The sequence below is a fragment of the Branchiostoma floridae genome, chromosome 1, assembly GCF_000003815.2.
Source record: "Branchiostoma floridae strain S238N-H82 chromosome 1, Bfl_VNyyK, whole genome shotgun sequence".
Classification (NCBI taxonomy): domain Eukaryota; kingdom Metazoa; phylum Chordata; class Leptocardii; order Amphioxiformes; family Branchiostomatidae; genus Branchiostoma; species Branchiostoma floridae.
The window spans coordinates 18,614,001-18,631,597 of NC_049979.1; the positions used below are offsets into that span (position 1 = coordinate 18,614,001).

Sequence of the window (17,597 nt, forward strand, 5' to 3'; positions counted from 1 at the left end):
ATCCATTGTTACTTACTGGCACAGGTAATTAGATAATTAGCCAGTGTCTGGTAGGTTATCACAACCTGGAATGCACCTGTAGGATGATGACCTAAATGATGTCTATCACATGGAAAAACCCAGTCAGGTGTGTAGATAATAACGTGTGTCTTAAAAAAACAACAACAGTGCCTCTCAAAGGACCTGTACCAGGACTTTGAAACTGGGTATGCTACTTGACTTCCAAAGTTGGCTTATTGGTCCATAAAGTAAAAAAGATGCCCTTTAACATACAGAAACTCCAGAGATAAAAAGGATGGAGGAACATGGAAGGAAAATCACTTGACTTAAAATGTAAACAAAAGTTCCAAGTTGGAAAGATGAAACATTATATACATTGTTAACTCTTCAAATAACATGTACCAGTAGCTCTGTCAGTGACTTCTTTTAAGCTTAATCTCTGGTTCCTCTGTGTTCAGGTCAGACAGATTACATCTGCCCAGGCACCAACCAGTGCACCATTGACAGGAATAGACGAAAAAGCTGCCAGGCCTGTCGCTACAGAAAGTGCCTCATGGTGGGCATGACCAAAGACGGTAAGAATGGTGCCCTACTTTATATCAGTTTTTTTCATTTCATCATTACCTCCTCTTGATTTTTATCCAATCCAAAATTTTTGACAAGCTTGAGAATTTTTGTATTGATATTTGTACATCTCATGTTTCAGGTCGAAGAAGTGGTGAGAGAAGAGGGCCCAGAAGAAAGCGGACACATAACCAAATTGACGTGAGTTCCACAGCAGATAGCTGTAAGTCCTCAGTATCACCACTCCCGTCCTCAGCTAGTGCCTTTGACAAGTCCCGCTCAGCCTCGCCTACAGAAAATAACAGTTTTGACAGCGACGGTGACAGCTCAACAGGAAGGGAATTGCGGACGGCCTCTCACCAGCGACTAAAAGCACTGATTGATGCCCTGGACGTCAAGGAAGGGGAACATAGAGGAGAAGAGAATCACCCCACAGGCCACCAGGCAGGCAACTGGCAGGAAATCTCCAACCCAGAACTGATCGAGTCAGTCAGCAGCCTGGTGGACAGGGAGCTGACTGGGATTATCTGCTGGGGGAAGAAAATTCCAGGTATGAAGGGATCGGTCCTTTAGATTGTGAGATAACTTCTTAACATTGTGGAGCCAAATTTTGTAAGAGAACACCTGTATTGCATCTGTTATACTTAGTTTTGCTTATAGTTTCATACATTCATATGGTCTTCTAGAAATTAAATCTACCTGGAAGATGCAGTCAACAGAAGTTTGAATCTTTGTCTCACATATTTGATTGTTTTTCACATTTCAGGGTACTCCAAGCTATCATTAAATGACCAGGTTCTACTGATGGAGTCCACATGGCTCGACCTGCTCATCCTGGACCTGGTGTGGTGCTCCATCAGACACAAGGGGGAGAAACTGCTGCTGTCTGGGGGAGTCCTTGTCAACAGGTCAGTGACCTCTTTTTATTCTGTAAAAGATTTAAGTTCATGAAATGAATGACTCTGTGTTGTCTGACTTCCTCTTTCAGTTTGTATATGTACTATGGCAATTTTCCTTTTGTTTTGGTGCAAAAACTGCTGAACACCCAAGGTGTTTTCATGTATGTGAATATTTGTGCCATATGTAGCAAGTAAGGTTATATAAGTGGCGTTTTCTAATTCAAGATTTGTCTCTTTGTAGAAACACCATTTCCAACCGGAGAAACAATTCTTCTGGTGACGATATGGAAGTCCTAGAGATGTGTGACCAAATCCTATCCATTGCTACCAAGTTCTACGAGTTTGATCTACAGAGGAGAGAATACCTGTGTTTAAAGGCCATCACCCTTGTTCATGGATGTAAGTTGGGTTCAGTACTTTTGATGTTTACTGATGGTATACTTGATATGAAATTATACATGTGTATCTGATGTGAGAAACATATGCTTCAGTTTTAATTTTGTTGTAGTTTTACTTTGGGGTTGGTTTACAACATTTAGGTTGGGAAAAGAAGACTCATCAATATCATTTGTTTGTTTTTGATGAGCAGCTCTGAAGGGATTGGAAAGTGACACCCAGGTACGCCAACTGCAGGATGACCTGACAGATGCCCTGATGGACGTCTGCAGCGAACGCCACGCCCTGGGCTCACGGCGTCCTGCAAAGATGCTGCTGCTGCTATCACACCTGCGACAGGTGAGCGCCAGGGCATCCTCTCACCTCGGCGCTGTCAGAAATGGTCTGAAGGTCCCGTTGTATGACATTCTCCTGGACATTCTCACTGACCAGGTGTCTGAGGGCCAGCGTGACCAGCAGGCTGGTCACCATGAAGTGGCCAGCAGCCCAGAGAAAGAGAGATGATTGCTATAGAATAACAAACACAACGGTATATATCATCTATTGTATATGTGTGTTTTGTTTTGTACAGTTATTGTTTTGTGTTGTTAATAAAGTACAGGATCTGTTCCGATAGTATCAGTTAAGACATTAAAGATGTTGTTCTTTTAAAATTGACTTTTCCCAGATGTTGGGTGTGAAAAAAAAGAAGAAATATTACAAACGTTCTGTGATTCATTTGTGGAATTGTTTAAGTCCTGGATGTTGATTTTGGTTAGAAAAAATCTTATGTATCAAGTTGAATGACAAAGCATGGTCCAAACGGAGATGGTGTTCTGTTACTTGGCCTTGATTACACAAGTGTTTTACCCTTGTGTCCTACCAAAGCACTGACCAAAGTGAACAGAAGCATCAGCTTTTGTTGATAGGAAGTGTTACTCTACAGTCTGTATTGGAATGTTTGCTTGTTAAGAGGAGGGCAGGCTTTCTGGAGAGTAAAAAGAGACAAACATCATATGATTTGTGAGATTTCTGTACCTGATATGTCACATTTGAAAACATTACAGCCTTTCCTGAAATGAAATCACCACCATCCCAAACATGCCAGCTAAAAAATAAGTGTTGGAATAAGGACTGTGTTTTTTGCGGGTATTTTTGTGTTTGTGCTGTCATTGGGTGGAATTTAATGTGCAATATCAGATGCACAAAAGCTCTGTCAAGCATCTCCCAAAGAAAAGAAACATTTGCAAAGAGTTAACATTATAGATCCCCTATATAGCTGAAGTTGAATATATATGGTTACAGAAGACACTAAAGATGTATTGTTTATTGTATATTTTCTGAGAAGAGTGATGTATATTATGTGCTGTTTGGTAATGTATTTAAACAGCAGAACAATAAACGTTTTCTGTTCCAAGGATTTTAATTGTCTGCTGATTCTGTCTATGTCTAGTCCTTTATTTATGTTTGCAGCCGTTCTACAAAATCCAAGGTAATTAAAGCAGTACCAAATAAGCTACCATGAAGTTACATGTATGTTGCAGCAGGGAAAATATCCACTCGTACTAGTCTATAATTAGTTTTAGATGAAGACTAACTCCGGTTCAATGTTGAAATAATCCCCCCTCCCCAAGAAATGAAAGTAAGGTCCTGATGAGGTGGGTCCCACAAACTGAACTAATGGATGCTAAGTGTGTTGTTAAATAGGTGGGTGTATGTGTCAGTATTGACAGAACAATACGGAATCAGCTTAATCTCTTTATTCAATGTTATATCGTACACGTGTACCTTCTGGCACAGAGCTACTCTATTGCATCTGTAGCATCTCTATAACTTGGCATTAATTTCCTTCATATTTATTTCTCTGTTAAACTTCCATACAATCCTGTACATAAACCATCTCTTTACAACCTTATAGTACAAGATACTAAAAATGGCTACATGAGGTAAAAAAGCAAAAACAGTCAAAATAAATAATGTGACAAATTGCAAAACTTGAAAATTAAAACAAGCCAATAAAAGCAACATACATTCAAATACAATACACTGATAGACTTTGGTCTCTTATCACTAACAAGCACTTCCAAATAGATAAGGTTACATTGCATCTTGTAGTACAATAAGAACATTACATGGTAAAGACCAAAGACTAAAACACCTACATAGCACAAACTGCCCCAAATGAAGCTGCAATAAATAACTCACAGTTAATAGTGGTAAAATGTGTGGATGGATCTTAAAACACTGGCATGATTTGCATAAAACTATACATTTGCCTAAAACTCTTGTACAACAGATTTCCTTTTTCATATCTTTGCGGTGCCTTTTCTGAGCAGGTGGCTTGTTAACTGCTTGTGACCATGTAGAGGTATTAACATTACAATACACAACTGGTGGTACCTTAATACACTTGATCTTTTCAGTAATGGACCCAAAAAAGCTGCCTTTGATTGTTCCCACATTGGGTGGAAATCAAAATGTTCCAACTGCAGAATTGTCCCTGCAACATTTTGACAGGAAAGATGTCAGCATTACATTGGTGGAGGGCCATTGACGTATCTGAGCACGGGATGTAGGCTCATCCCCCAGCGTGCCACCACACAGTTATAGTCCTCCTCACACAGCGGCACCAGACAGGCTGTCCCCACAAGCAGCAGCATCAGGATCTGTAGGGGAACGGCCTTACGGAACACCCTCCTCAGGAAGCCTGGGCGCTGCTCAACATCCTCATCATCATCAACACACATGTAGGCAGCATCTTCTTCACCAGAACTAAACAGACACATGACAGATCAGTGCTTGAAGCTAACGGTATCAGAAGTGGAGCAAAAATAAACTTGATTGATGGCAGGGTAATAGCATGGAGGAGAGATCATGGCTGATGAATCATGGGCCAAACAAAACCACATCACTACAAACACTCAAAGGGAAGGTTACTGCAGCAGGAAACACAACTACATGGCATCTAATAGTTTTCTCTAGATGGCATTAGAACTAGTAACAGCTGGTGAAGCACACTTCCAGCACACAAAGGATTATGGGTTACTGTGTGGTAAGTACTATGCATTAGACCACTATAGAAGCTGCAGATCAGGGTTGAGTTTGTTGACCATTGAATGGCAACAGAAATCATGGCAGCCACAATTGAACGGTTAAGTTTCAGGTAGTCGCTTCAGTCCTGGTACTGTTACAGACAACATGTAGGGCAACATTCTTGACAGGAAGACAACATAAACACTCTGGTGGTTTGGCAGTGTTTCAGTGTCTATAAAAATACAGATTATGCCTGAAATCACTTCAATTTTTTTACAAGTTTGTACCAGGATGATGCTTCTAGCTGATCTCTGTTACATGTGGCAGGTAGGCTGATTGGAGTGATTGGATGGCTGGTCTGCAAAGTTAGTGAGAGTACTGATACCCTTGGTTTAAAGCTGAGAAGTCTCTGCACAACGTGGGGGAGCTGTCGCTCAGCTTCATCAGTTTCACTGTAATCAGAGGGGAAGGCCACACACAAGCTGAGTTAGCCGTGCAACACTCATGTTTACACAAGCCATGCAGGGGGGGTCTGCCCAGTCACAGGGTCCCAATCATGGTGCAACTCCTCCCCACCTGACACGCCCACCTTCACTCACTGGTAGCCAGGCTCACTACCTACTGACTGTTATCATTTCCATTGGAGAAATCATGCTATGGCATTTGACATCCCCAAGGAAAATGGTACAGCCCAGGTACAGTGACTTTCAGACCAGTGAACAATGTGGGAGTGGAGGGAGGTCAGGTTTGCACACAGGATCGTGAACTGCACCTATCATGTTAACAGTGCTACCTAGTAAGCAGAAGGTACTACATGTTGTATGGTCTTACCCAGATTGCCAGCTACACTACTAAACATCCGCTGCATCACACAAATGGCACGGAATGCATGGGGCCAAAAAATGTGGTTCAGTATTTGTAAAATATAGTCCAGTATTGTTGGCATTCTAATGAATAGATCTGCCTAGCTTTTGTGACAAGGGCTTTGTGCACATTTCTTACCATGAGATGCACAGTGTACTATCAGATAGGGGGAGCAAGAAAGATCTCACTTACTTCCACAGAGATAAAGCAGAGATGTTCAGAAATGTTAGGAGGTGAGTATGTAATGCAGCTAACAACAAAACCACCAAATGCAACATAGCATACAAAAGGTGTGAGGCATGAAATGGAAGAAACAACATGCGGGGAAGAGTGCAGGGGAGTTAACTTGACTATGCATCACCAACAGAACATGACCTGCTTTTCAAATGTATGAAACAAAATGGGAATCATTACTTCATGTAAAATAACAACAACATGAGCAAACGAACACCATATACGAACACAAAAAGTATACAAATACAAGGCCTGTTACCAAAGAGCTCTCAATTCACAACACTTAGAATGGAAATAAGGCTACACGATGACTTAAAATCTGCATTAGTCTTACTGAAGGCTTGGTATTTTGAAAAATACTATGTATCTCATATGTACATAAAGGTACATGTAAATCTGTCTGGTAACCAGAAAGTAAAAAACACATCAACAACAATGCTAGAAGCCAAAAAAATGCATGCCGAAAACACTTAGCATAGGCTAACGTTATGGTAACAAAGAGCAAAATGCGGGTTAAAGGCCCTGTTTTGACAAACATCTGACAGGACCAAGAAGCCCAGAAGAGATCTGACTTACCTGTCTGAGTCTAAGACATCTTCCACCACCTCAGAGGAAGAGTCCTACAGATAGGACAGACAGAAGCACACATCACCTTTAACCCATCACCACTTACAGAACTCACCAGTATCCCATAAAATATAGCTCAGTAAGATAGCTTCCCAAACACCACCTACAGTATTGTCAAGAGTACGGGTTATCAGAGAAATTTCACACAAAATTGAATTATTCCCAGGGGAACATGGGTTATCAATATTAGTTATGTTTTGAAAACAATTTTAGATGCACAACAGATTGTAAGATTTTTCTGTTCAAGCTACAAGAAAAATGAAGTCTGTTTGTTCCTAAATATAGTACTAGTGGCTTCAGCCACACCCTCATCAGGATTTGCTTGAATGTTCAGTATGATGTACATGACATTTCCCACCTTGTCAGAGGAGATGGGTGTGCTTGTCCTGCCAGGCCTGGCCAGCATCCCAGCATCAGCACCCTCCAGCTCCACCTGCCCCTCCCCAGTCACCACCCCAAACAGACCGCTGTCTGTCTCAGCAATCATCCCTGCAGCCGCTGCTGCTCCGTAGAACCCGTGTCTGTCATCATCCTCATCCTCGTTGTAAGTGTTGTCCATCTCCGCCAGGATCCCCACAGCAGCTGCTGCACCGTAGAAGCCGTGTCTGTCCTCATCTTCATCCACATCTGGGGAGGACGCAGGGGAGGAGCCTGCTGATTGGTCCAGCTTGAATGTGACAGTTTTCTCTGGAGTCTGCAGTAAAGAGGAAAGACACAAATAAAAATGTATTGATATTTCACAAGATCAAACTATGGGTGAACTGTTCAGTACCACAGTCAAAATAATGCATGCACATTAAACCATACATGTCCCACAAAGCTGCACAGCACTGCAAGAAAACGTATTGTCACCTACCAAACTGACTGCAGAAACATCTACGAGCCCCTCTATCTGCTTCAGGTCTGCAGAGATGACCTCCAGCAGCAGACGGAGTCTGTTGTCGATGATGTGCAGGTTAGACTTGATCTCCAGGCTGCCCTGGCTGTCTGCAGTCTCCAGGAGCTGGTCTGCTGTGCTCTTCAGGCCGGCCACACGGGGCTGGTTATCCTGGAGCTCCTGTTTTAGTCTCTGTGAATCACCATCAGCATACTGTCAGTACATGACTGGTAGAAGACAAGCATTGGGAAAAGAACAACTTTGCAGATTACATTTCTAACCTCACAATGTTCATGAGCCTCTAAAATACATGTAGAGAGACACACTGACAGGGTTTGTAGTTAAATTTTGCCATACACCTATTAGGTTCTATATTTCATTTCACAATGTTGTTGAGTTGCAAGGAAGCCTTGAGTTTCCTACTAAGATGATGTTAAGTGATGAGTCATGCTGACATATTTGCTTTACCAGAAGTGCCCTATACTGTTTCCTGAGTGTTGCCTGTGATGCATCCAGCTCAATTGGATCTATCCTGTTCTTCCTTCTCTCCACATCATCCAGCCAGGCAAACAGGTCTGCTACTGTGTTCTGGACCTGGGCAAGACATTGTTGGGAGTAATTACTACAGTTCCTGAAATTACACAGCTTTAGACAAGACATTTTTATTTAAGGAGAGTGGTCAGGTATAACATACCCACTACTTGCTGACTGAAATGTGAAAACTCTTGTCTTAAGTACTTTATTTTGTCACAGGTAAACCTAAATGAGGATACAATGAACTGTAGACTTCCTATATGTGCATGTATGTTTGTCCACTTTTGTTATAATTTTTGTCCAACATTCTATTATGACAGAAACTTACTTCTGCACATTGCACCAGTGCTACTTGTAGCGCCCTCTGCCACTCCACGGCATGATTGCACACAGCCTCCCAGCGGTGGTTCATCAGTGTCAGTCTGTCCCGGAGTTTCTGAGCATGCTCAGAGTCTCCCTGAACGAACTGAGGGCTGCACAGGTTGATAGACATGACAATGGCTTTCCTGAGATCCAATGCGGCCAGGAACTCCTGTCGGGTGGTGAGGAAAACATGTCAGTTTGTGACTTTCACATGTTTTATGATATACTACTTTCTAAACAAATCTCAATGTAACAGATGTCCAACTCAACACTGAACATCTATGTAGAGGGGGATACTGACCCTGTGTGTCTTGATCTGTATCTCCAGGGAGTGGATGTCTCCAGCCACTTGTTCCTGTTCCCTGAGCAGCGCCTCAGCTTCGTTCAACCACAACATGATGTTGTTCAGGTCCGACTGAAACTGGTTCCACTGCTGACAGGCCTGTTTGAGTTTTGTCTGCTTCTGCATGGCAGCCTGTTTCATGGAGTCCCACCTGTCCAGAACACCTGGGCAAACACAGTCAAGTCTTAACTAGACATGTAAACCAGACGTATGCACTAGGGTGACCACATCCTTGCTTTCAACACTGTACAGTTTTAGGGATGAGTTGCTACATGTATTTAACATGCTAATAATGCCCTTAAGAAAAACATCAGGCAAAATATTAGATCAAGGCTGGTACTTTTCATGAGAGGAATGCTGTAAAGTGTACCTGCTAGCTGCTGGTCACTGGTGGCTCCACGAGACAGGTGAGGGTTTTCTGTTAGGTAGTCTCGGATGTGTCTGATGTTCTCTATACAGGACTGGCAGGCGGACAGAAGCTTAACCTGTAGGGATGTGGGATCTTAAGTTAGACAGATGATAAAATTATGTGAAGTAAAGGACGACATTAAATTTCTGGTTCACCAGACTATACAAATCTTCTGCTGAAGATGCACCCATGTAACCTTGTTGAAGGAATATTGAAATGTCCAAAGAGGCTTACATAGTCATGGTATGTGTCCTGGACATCTGGTCCCATAGGGATGGCACAGTTCATCATGGCCTCAGTGTTGCCAAGTTTATCGTGAGCACTCTCCAATAACCGGGCCAGGTTCAGCAACTGCTGCTCCATGTGTTTATGTCTGGCTTCACCTGTACAAATGTTCACAACTGCATGAATATCTTTTTTATATAGTAATGAGATGTCTCACAGAACACTTATTCATCAGACACCCTACCTGTGGTGAGAGAAGGGAGAGACAGAGAGAGTTTGCCCGGTCCTTTAGGTATATCTGTACACAGAGGTGGACTGATTTATGTCAAATATCTGACTGACAAAATGTATAGACTTAACTTAAGATAATCAAAACAAAACAAAAACATTAACAAAACATGGTATTCTTAAAAACATTATTGACAAAGAAAGACAAAATGTTAGTTGATGGCAAACAGAACATAAGAACCATTCTAAGGTGCAAAAATAGAACCTGCCCCAATGTGGCAAAAATAAATTCTGCAACATGCATTACTGGAAATGTGCAACTTCACATCAAAATTAGTCATGCAGAAATATTACATAAGTTGGTGGTAATGGTTACAGAAGAAACAAAGGATACAAATTTTCCCTCTCAACTGCAACAGATAACATGGCCATTAAAATTGCTAGAGATTTAGCATTCCAGTATTTCTCAAGTATTCATTGAGAAATATTGGCAGGTGTTGTTGAAGGAGGACTACATATACATGGTATGTATACATGATGAGCAGCTACAATCATGTTATTTGATACAGTTGAGAAGGAAACGCAGTGCAGTGCCCCCCATCAGCCCACCCTTGTGCCACACTACCTTCTCTAACAGACTCATGTAAGCCATTCTCTACAGCATCCTGACTGGCTGGGAGGGAGTTGTCAGCAGAGCCACTGGGCAGCTTCTCCAGGCCATACATGTCCCAGTCCAGGGACTCCACACTGGCAGGGGTGCCCCGGCCAGAGGACCTGTTAGCTCGGGGTGTCCCCGGCCCTGGGATAGGTACGCAAGGATCAATGCCGCCATCTACACTCACGCTATCATGGCTGGGGTGACTCGGATTTCTAACTCATGTCAGTCACAGCAAAATCACAGATACAACAACAATACAGGGTACAACAGCAGAAGTCATAAATCACAACATCCATGCACCAACCACAGCATCTAAAATACAGTTACATAATGTATTTTGGTTTCTCAGGCATGACAGGGACGATTATCAGTAAACACAATACATCCACAACATCAGGTATTAATAGTATCCTGACTCGTACACTAAATCAGTGACTCTCTACAAAACTCTAATTTGTGTTCATTCTACAAAAAGCAAGATTTTTACACAGATAAGCTGACTGACAGAGAATTACAATCATACAATGTCTGGTCTGGAGGGACATACATTTTACACTTTAGATCACATCTGTTTAGCATAATTATGTTTACAAACACAAGTAGAGAATGTTGCAATGTCATCATTGCTGTGTTGAAATCATGAAAATTAAATACTCTTCCCCAGTTAGTATCACAGTTGTAACTGTCAAGTGTATTGACGTATCAGAATCTTAAAATCTGTGTTTCCCTCACAATTTTAAGATGTAGAAAGCTGCACACATTGTCAACCTCACTGCATACATTAAGTACTTTAGTACTGGCAAAGATCCAAGCCAGAGGGATTGCTATGTCTTCAATGGTGGCTTTCAGCTCAAAATACCAGCACATCACAGGCACGTACATGTGCATGTAACACATGTGGTTTACGTGTCTAGTATAAATTAGAATAGAGCGCTTGACATTTACATATTCAGAGTTATGCCCACAACAACTACATTCTACAAACACACTACCGAATATGGCCATTGGATGAATCGAATAACAAATATAGCATTCAGCATTTGAAGACCAGCCAGGATGGCGACTATGGGCAGAAACATGAGGAGTACAAGGCCAACTGCGCCTTCTTAGATGTCAAATGTACCCTGAAGTCCAAACACATACATTTAATGACTATCAAAACAACCCATGCTCAATTCCCCTTATATATGATTACCTGAGTGAGGTGTTAGTCTTTCTGAGGGGATCCCACTGTCTAATTTGTAGGTTTCCAGCCCACCAGAGGCCTCAATTTCTTCCATCTCAATGTCTGGATGCTCGGCCTGAAAGGTAAGGTGATAGGGTAAATGAAGACACAAATAACTCTGAATTTCTGTTGACATACGTTCCTGTCAAACCTGATGATCTTGAGAGATTCACTGGGTATCTGTTTGATATGTGACCAGGTCATTTCTGAAATATGAGCAGTATTTATTTAGTCATAGTAAGGACAATCTAATATCTTGCTCACAAGACAGTTACAAATTGGCCTAATCCGCTATCTATGGATACATAACCTGAGCCAATCAATCTAACTCCATATTACATTTTCCATAACTCTGTGTCTTTCCATGTAATACTAGCCTTGTTTGTTAGGCATCACCTGTTTTCTCACATACATAACCTTTACGTTGTCACATTGGTAGAATACTACACCAAAGAAGGGGAAGCCTAAAATAATAACCCGTATCTGTTTCACCTTTTGGAATAACTAGTGACTACCTCATGGTCAGGGTTTACCACATGAAGGGAGGTATGAAATATGATAGATGAAGGTGGAACATGATATGAGGAAGCATGGTCAACTGGCATTAATGATGACACTAGGCCAAATGGTTGGTGACATGAGGGAATGTGGTGAGTAGTGTGGACACTTGGAGTTGATGTTATGTATATTTGATTTGAAACTATTCACCTTATGTAGAAAGAAACCACCTTCAACAAGGCAGCTCACCTTTGATACCTTTTAGTAAATGGTCATAACGTACATGTAGGCATGTTTTCAGATGACATGAGGAAAAGTGTTACCTTGAGTTTGGTGAGCCTGGTGTGGTACTTGTACACCCTGTTGAAGACCTCCCCACAGAACCTGTGGAAGTCGTCCAGTTCATCCTGAATGACCACAGCGTCCTCCCCCTCACACTTCTGCATCAGGTGCAGACCCAGCGTGTCCAGGTACTCCAGCTTACTGGACAGGAGGTCAATCTCCTGCTGGAATGCCTGGAGTGGTAGGACAGAGGTGGTGAGGATTCGGGTTTTAGTCACACAAGCACTAAACTGTGATGGAAGGAAGTCTGGTCTACATAAAGCATTAATACTTCTGCATGACATGTAGACAGCAGCAGATAATATAGAGGTTACAGGCTTCTTAAGTTCTATGCTGAGTGGACCATTTGTTGTTCTTAAGGTTTCTGTCAGACTGATAGGAAATGCTGACATTAACCTTCATCTGTTTGATTTTGGCAGCCACGTCACAGTCTGAGAAGTGCTCCATGTTGGTGAGCTGAAGGTCCATCTCTGTTAGCCACACCAGCAGGCTTTCCCGAGTGGTCTCAAACTCCTCCCGCAGACCAAGGGCATGCTTCAACCTGTCAGGAGGGAGATAGTCCAGCAAATGTTACAGGAACATACTTGTCAACACTGTTCATAATACTCAAACAATTTGCCTGCTATTACATTGAATGTTTCAAATGGCAGCGAATACATAGTATAACTGTTAAAAAATATGTGAAGCAACTGGCATCTATTGGCTTGTCAAATTTCAGCTTGAATCAGATGAAATTTCCAAACTAAGCACTACAAAGTCCAAAGGAAGGGATAACAGGTATAATGAGGAATGAAGCAAACCTTCTGAGGATACAGTTGACTCTCTTGGACAGAGAGTCCCATCTATGGTTGGCATCATGTACCATGCCCTTCAGCTTGTTGGATGTGTCTGTTCTACTCTCCCTGGCTAACCGCCGGTACTGCTTGTTCAGAAGTTCCAGTTGAGTCAGGCCCTCATGGATTTTTCTTTGGAATGCCTGTAGAATAGATAACAAGTTTACAAATCCAGATACTAGTAGTTCCCTACTACAATTCATAATATGAAGCCTTCCTGACTTGCTTACAAATGAATTCTTGGTGGCCATTTTGAAAGATACTTGTTCAAAGTAGGATTTTTCACCAAACTCGGCATTTAATACTTACTTCGTATTTCTTGACCTCCTCTTTCATGACTGTACAGGTGACATGTCCAGAGTTGGGGTAGGCTGCAGTCCTCTCGCTCTCCTGCAGCCAGTGTTCAAACCTCTGGTAGTCTTCCTGGAACTTCTGCCATAGCCTCCAGGTCTCCTCAATTCTAAATAGACAGGAAACAATCTTATTAACTTAAACACAGAGAGTTAACAAATACTCAAGGATGGTACACAACACACAAATCCACTTTTCATAGACAAGTTCCCACCTGAGTCTTCTCTCCATGGACAGAGCACAGATGTTTCTCCACCGCCTGTCCAGTGTGCGTGTGGCTAGCTGGATGGACTCACACTCAGCATCAGTGGCACAGGCATCACAGTCATGCAGTAGCACCTCACACAGGTTTAACACAGAGGCAACACCTGTGCTATGTTTCTCTATGTCCTTCTGAAGCTCCTAATGAACAATACGTGAAGAAATAGGTACATGTAGTAATATAAAAAAAGGAACCCAAAGATGTGACAGTCACTTGCTATAACTAGGTGTGCTTTAACAGTATACAAAACATGTAATTTGATCTTTCCTTGTAACTAAATGTATCTGCCTTGTACTTGCATTTTAGGTGTTATAAACACACCTTCATCAGCATTAGAGAAAAGCATCAGTTTTTAATGTCTTTAATTGCAGCAGCCATTCATACCTGTTGTTCCTGAAGTTTCCTCTGTATCTCTGTGGCGTCACAGCTCTCATACACCACAGGATGGGACAACACCTGCTCGATCTCTGATAACCAGCTCCGAAGGCTGTTCATGTTGTTTTCTAACTGTTGGACAGCTGTCAAAGTTTCTTTCAGCTTCTTGACTCTATAAGCAAGATGGTATAACACAAACCATGGTGAATTGATTTATAATCATAGACAGTCTGCAGTTACTGTTGCAAAACAACACCACAATGCCAGCAGTTTTCAATTTTCACATCTCCTAACTTTTACACTACAACCACTTATTATATAAATAGCCCTAGATTTGTGACCTGCAGGGAGCTGGGCCTGTCCACTCTTTAACAGGTGCTAATTAGGGTACACTGGCACAACATGACTAAGAGTAAGATGGTGCTACTGCTACATACTCAAAGTTTGATATAGCTAATTCCTTATTGGTTGAAACATTCTTGAAGGGCAGAAATTAAATGTACTTCTACTTGTCTGAATAGATAAATCTCAAGAGTAAAAGTTTTCAAGCTGGAGGGAACCCTGCTTCAGCATGGTCTGAGTAACCCTAACCAGCAGCTCAATGGGCTGTTCCCTTGCAGAGGCTGTATGATGTTTTTCCTGTTTGACTGCATTTTTTGTCCCATTGACTCACTTAAGCCGAACCAGTGAGTGAAACAATAAGAATAGGAGCGGAGACAAATGATTTATGTTTGTGGCCAAAAGGGTGTAACATCTTAATGAAACAATGAATAGAAAATGAGGTCTATGTGACCTCTAATCTAAAAACAAAACAATGACTCTAAATATGTATGCAGGGCATAGTGTACTAAGTCTAACTTTGAAATTCCTTCTTTTTTTGGAAAAATATATTAAGCAGAGGTTGGAGCACAGAGGTGATGACAATTGTGACAATAGACTAAATAAAAATGTCGGAACTTGACTGATGATAACATGCTACCAGTGTTCCTCTCTTAAAGCGTAAAAATGAGTGCCAACAAGGTCCATTCTAAAAGGTTCTATTAACAGTAGCCTGCATGGTTTAGAACAATTCAAACAACCAAGATGATAGCCTGGTTACCAAACCCCAGCCCGATCTCAAAAGTATCTTTAAAAAAAATGAGGTTGGGGTCTGGTATCCAGGCTACCAAGATGACTGCAATGTATTGTGCAAGATGACTGTACTACATGTAACGAACGTTACAGAGTAGTTTTGCTGGTTGCTGACCTTTTTGTGCAATGCAGGCCTGTACAAAATGTACAATGTAATACCTTGTAAAACTTCATGCTTTACAATTGCCTGGGGGGACTTAAATTTTCATTAATAAATAATTACAGTTTAACTGACTGGACAAACTGGATGAATAATTCAGGAGGACCAAATGTCATCCAGAGTAACAGAAATTAATTTCCCCCTGGCGGTTGCCGTGGCGATGGTGAGTGGATGGCCAGGTATCAGCAGGCTGCCATGCATTGATGATGGATGCCCCACTGCTGCAGCATTGGTCAGGGGAGGGATTAGGGTCCCTCCCTTCCCCTGGGTACTGACCATTCAGGACAAATGAATGTGCAAATTGATAATTCCACACCAATTTGGACCTCATCCATCATCCAGCAGGGTGGGACAGAGGGATGACACACCTCTATCTGGTACGTTATGAGATAGCTGAGAAAGTTTACTTTTTTATGAACCACTGAGTTAAATGCCCCTCTACACAGGGATATTCTCAATCCAAAAAAATCAATGGCCTTGAAAGACTTGTTAATGATGACATATGAAACAACTTCAAGAAGTTTTTGCTTCTGTAAATGGGTAGTTGTCATCACCCATATGACAGATCAGAACCAACTGTTCAGGAGGTGAGGGTGAGGGTGGGGGCAACAAATCCGAAATGCTGTGTTATCCTTTGTCATCAATAATGCAAAATGTTGAGAGAGTATGAACTCTCTAAATCTGGAACAAACGACAGATATATGCACTATCTTTTCTGTCTGGTGTAACACTAAACTTCTGTATAAAAGTAGTGCTGATGAATTATTTCTCTTTAATGGACATCTGGTAATCATGAATTATTCAGGTAAATTTGAGCGATATTTTTAGAACTTAATCCAGAGTTAATGAAATATGTCTGGGTTTGAGTGTTAAAGAAACTGGATAAAGACAGTATAATACTGCCTACATATCAGCCAACAGGACTAGACAAGTGCATATTCAAGGCCCACAAATTTGAATGAGTAACGTACATGTAACAGATATCGCATCTACTAAGCTTTATATAGCATCTATAAAGCTTAGTCAAATCTGAGAGCTACTTCTTTGTCCAACCATAGTTTCTGCATTGGTGCAAAAACATAATACACACAATGTATTAGCTATTTTCTATCATTAATTTTTCGTTGAATTTTAAAACACACATGTTGAATTTGGGACTCTCTGGATCAGATCTTAAGTTGTTAATTGACATCTGGACAGAGTTATTATATAGTAACCTTTACATTCTGATCAACATGGCATTTTCTCATGGCTCCCCATACTTTCCATAGCCCTGCAGAAAAGTCATTGCCATAATGGTAGTTGCTTGTAATGAACAAAGTTTCATTAACTCCAATATTCTCTCTACATGTTTGGAAATACAAACAATGAGCAGACCTCGCCTTGTACAATATCTCCAACCCTACTTCATCCTGATTAATAGTCAGCATGAACTTTAGGAACAAACTGCTAATAGACACATGACTGAATAACAAGAATTACACCATTAATCCAAATTCATTACAGGCAATTACACTAAATCTCTGATAACAACTCAATTACAGTGCTAGCTGCCAAGACTATATAAATCAACCCTTCTGCAGCAAACCTGCAAAGTGTAATCCTTCATTTAGCTCATGATAATACAATAGATACACAAGCAATACACATCTTTAATGCCTATCACACAAATGTGTATTCACCAATTTACACACTGTAACTAATGAAGAAAGCTGTGAAGTACAATAGTGAGAATAATTGGGCCAATCATTTGACTACAAGGGGTGATTTATGGCGCAATAAAACTTCACAGATTGTCTTGACAGGTCTTATTAAATGAAACTTTTAATTCCAATGACCATAAATTCTATGTTTTAATTTAAATGGAAAATCATATTTGCCAGAATTGACCTATTTGAGCAGGAGGTTTGTCTCTGGCATTCAGATGTGATGTAGGGGGGAAGGAACAATCTGGGAGATTTATGATGAGAGTCCATCCCATTTTCTTCTTTCCATGGTGGAATAAAGGGCTTTCCATGGGGGATGGAGACCACATTAATCTGGCCACCTCTCATGTGTGACTCGGCTGTCAGGCCCAAAGCAGGCAGGATTTACCATGTGTCACAGATCCAACCTCTTCTGAATGGGATCCAACAATGTTACCAGGAGATGGAGAAAAATAATCTGGGCTGTTTCATCATCAAGCCC

General features: G+C 41.4%; 2 protein-coding genes across 2 annotated transcripts in view; one reads left to right on the top strand and one right to left on the bottom strand.

Annotated features, from left to right (window-relative positions):
- LOC118426196 (estrogen receptor beta-like) overlaps positions 1-3,258 on the top strand; it is a gene marked incomplete in the record, with an annotated part of 8,052 nt that extends 4,794 nt beyond the window's left edge. Inside the window, 5 exon segments of the mRNA XM_035835463.1 lie at positions 459-575; positions 707-1,114; positions 1,331-1,472; positions 1,705-1,862; positions 2,053-3,258. Of these exon segments, the coding sequence (XP_035691356.1) occupies positions 459-575; positions 707-1,114; positions 1,331-1,472; positions 1,705-1,862; positions 2,053-2,363 (1,136 nt within the window).
- Positions 3,259-3,583: 325 nt separating this feature from the next.
- LOC118411261 (nesprin-1-like) overlaps positions 3,584-17,597 on the bottom strand; it is a gene marked incomplete in the record, with an annotated part of 114,399 nt that continues 100,385 nt past the window's right edge. The window contains 17 exon segments of the mRNA XM_035813467.1: positions 3,584-4,610; positions 6,546-6,589; positions 6,955-7,290; positions 7,453-7,665; positions 7,942-8,067; positions 8,336-8,539; positions 8,672-8,877; positions 9,084-9,198; positions 9,357-9,505; positions 10,201-10,374; positions 11,429-11,534; positions 12,280-12,471; positions 12,695-12,839; positions 13,099-13,274; positions 13,441-13,591; positions 13,697-13,884; positions 14,129-14,291. Of these exon segments, the coding sequence (XP_035669360.1) occupies positions 4,370-4,610; positions 6,546-6,589; positions 6,955-7,290; positions 7,453-7,665; positions 7,942-8,067; positions 8,336-8,539; positions 8,672-8,877; positions 9,084-9,198; positions 9,357-9,505; positions 10,201-10,374; positions 11,429-11,534; positions 12,280-12,471; positions 12,695-12,839; positions 13,099-13,274; positions 13,441-13,591; positions 13,697-13,884; positions 14,129-14,291 (2,929 nt within the window).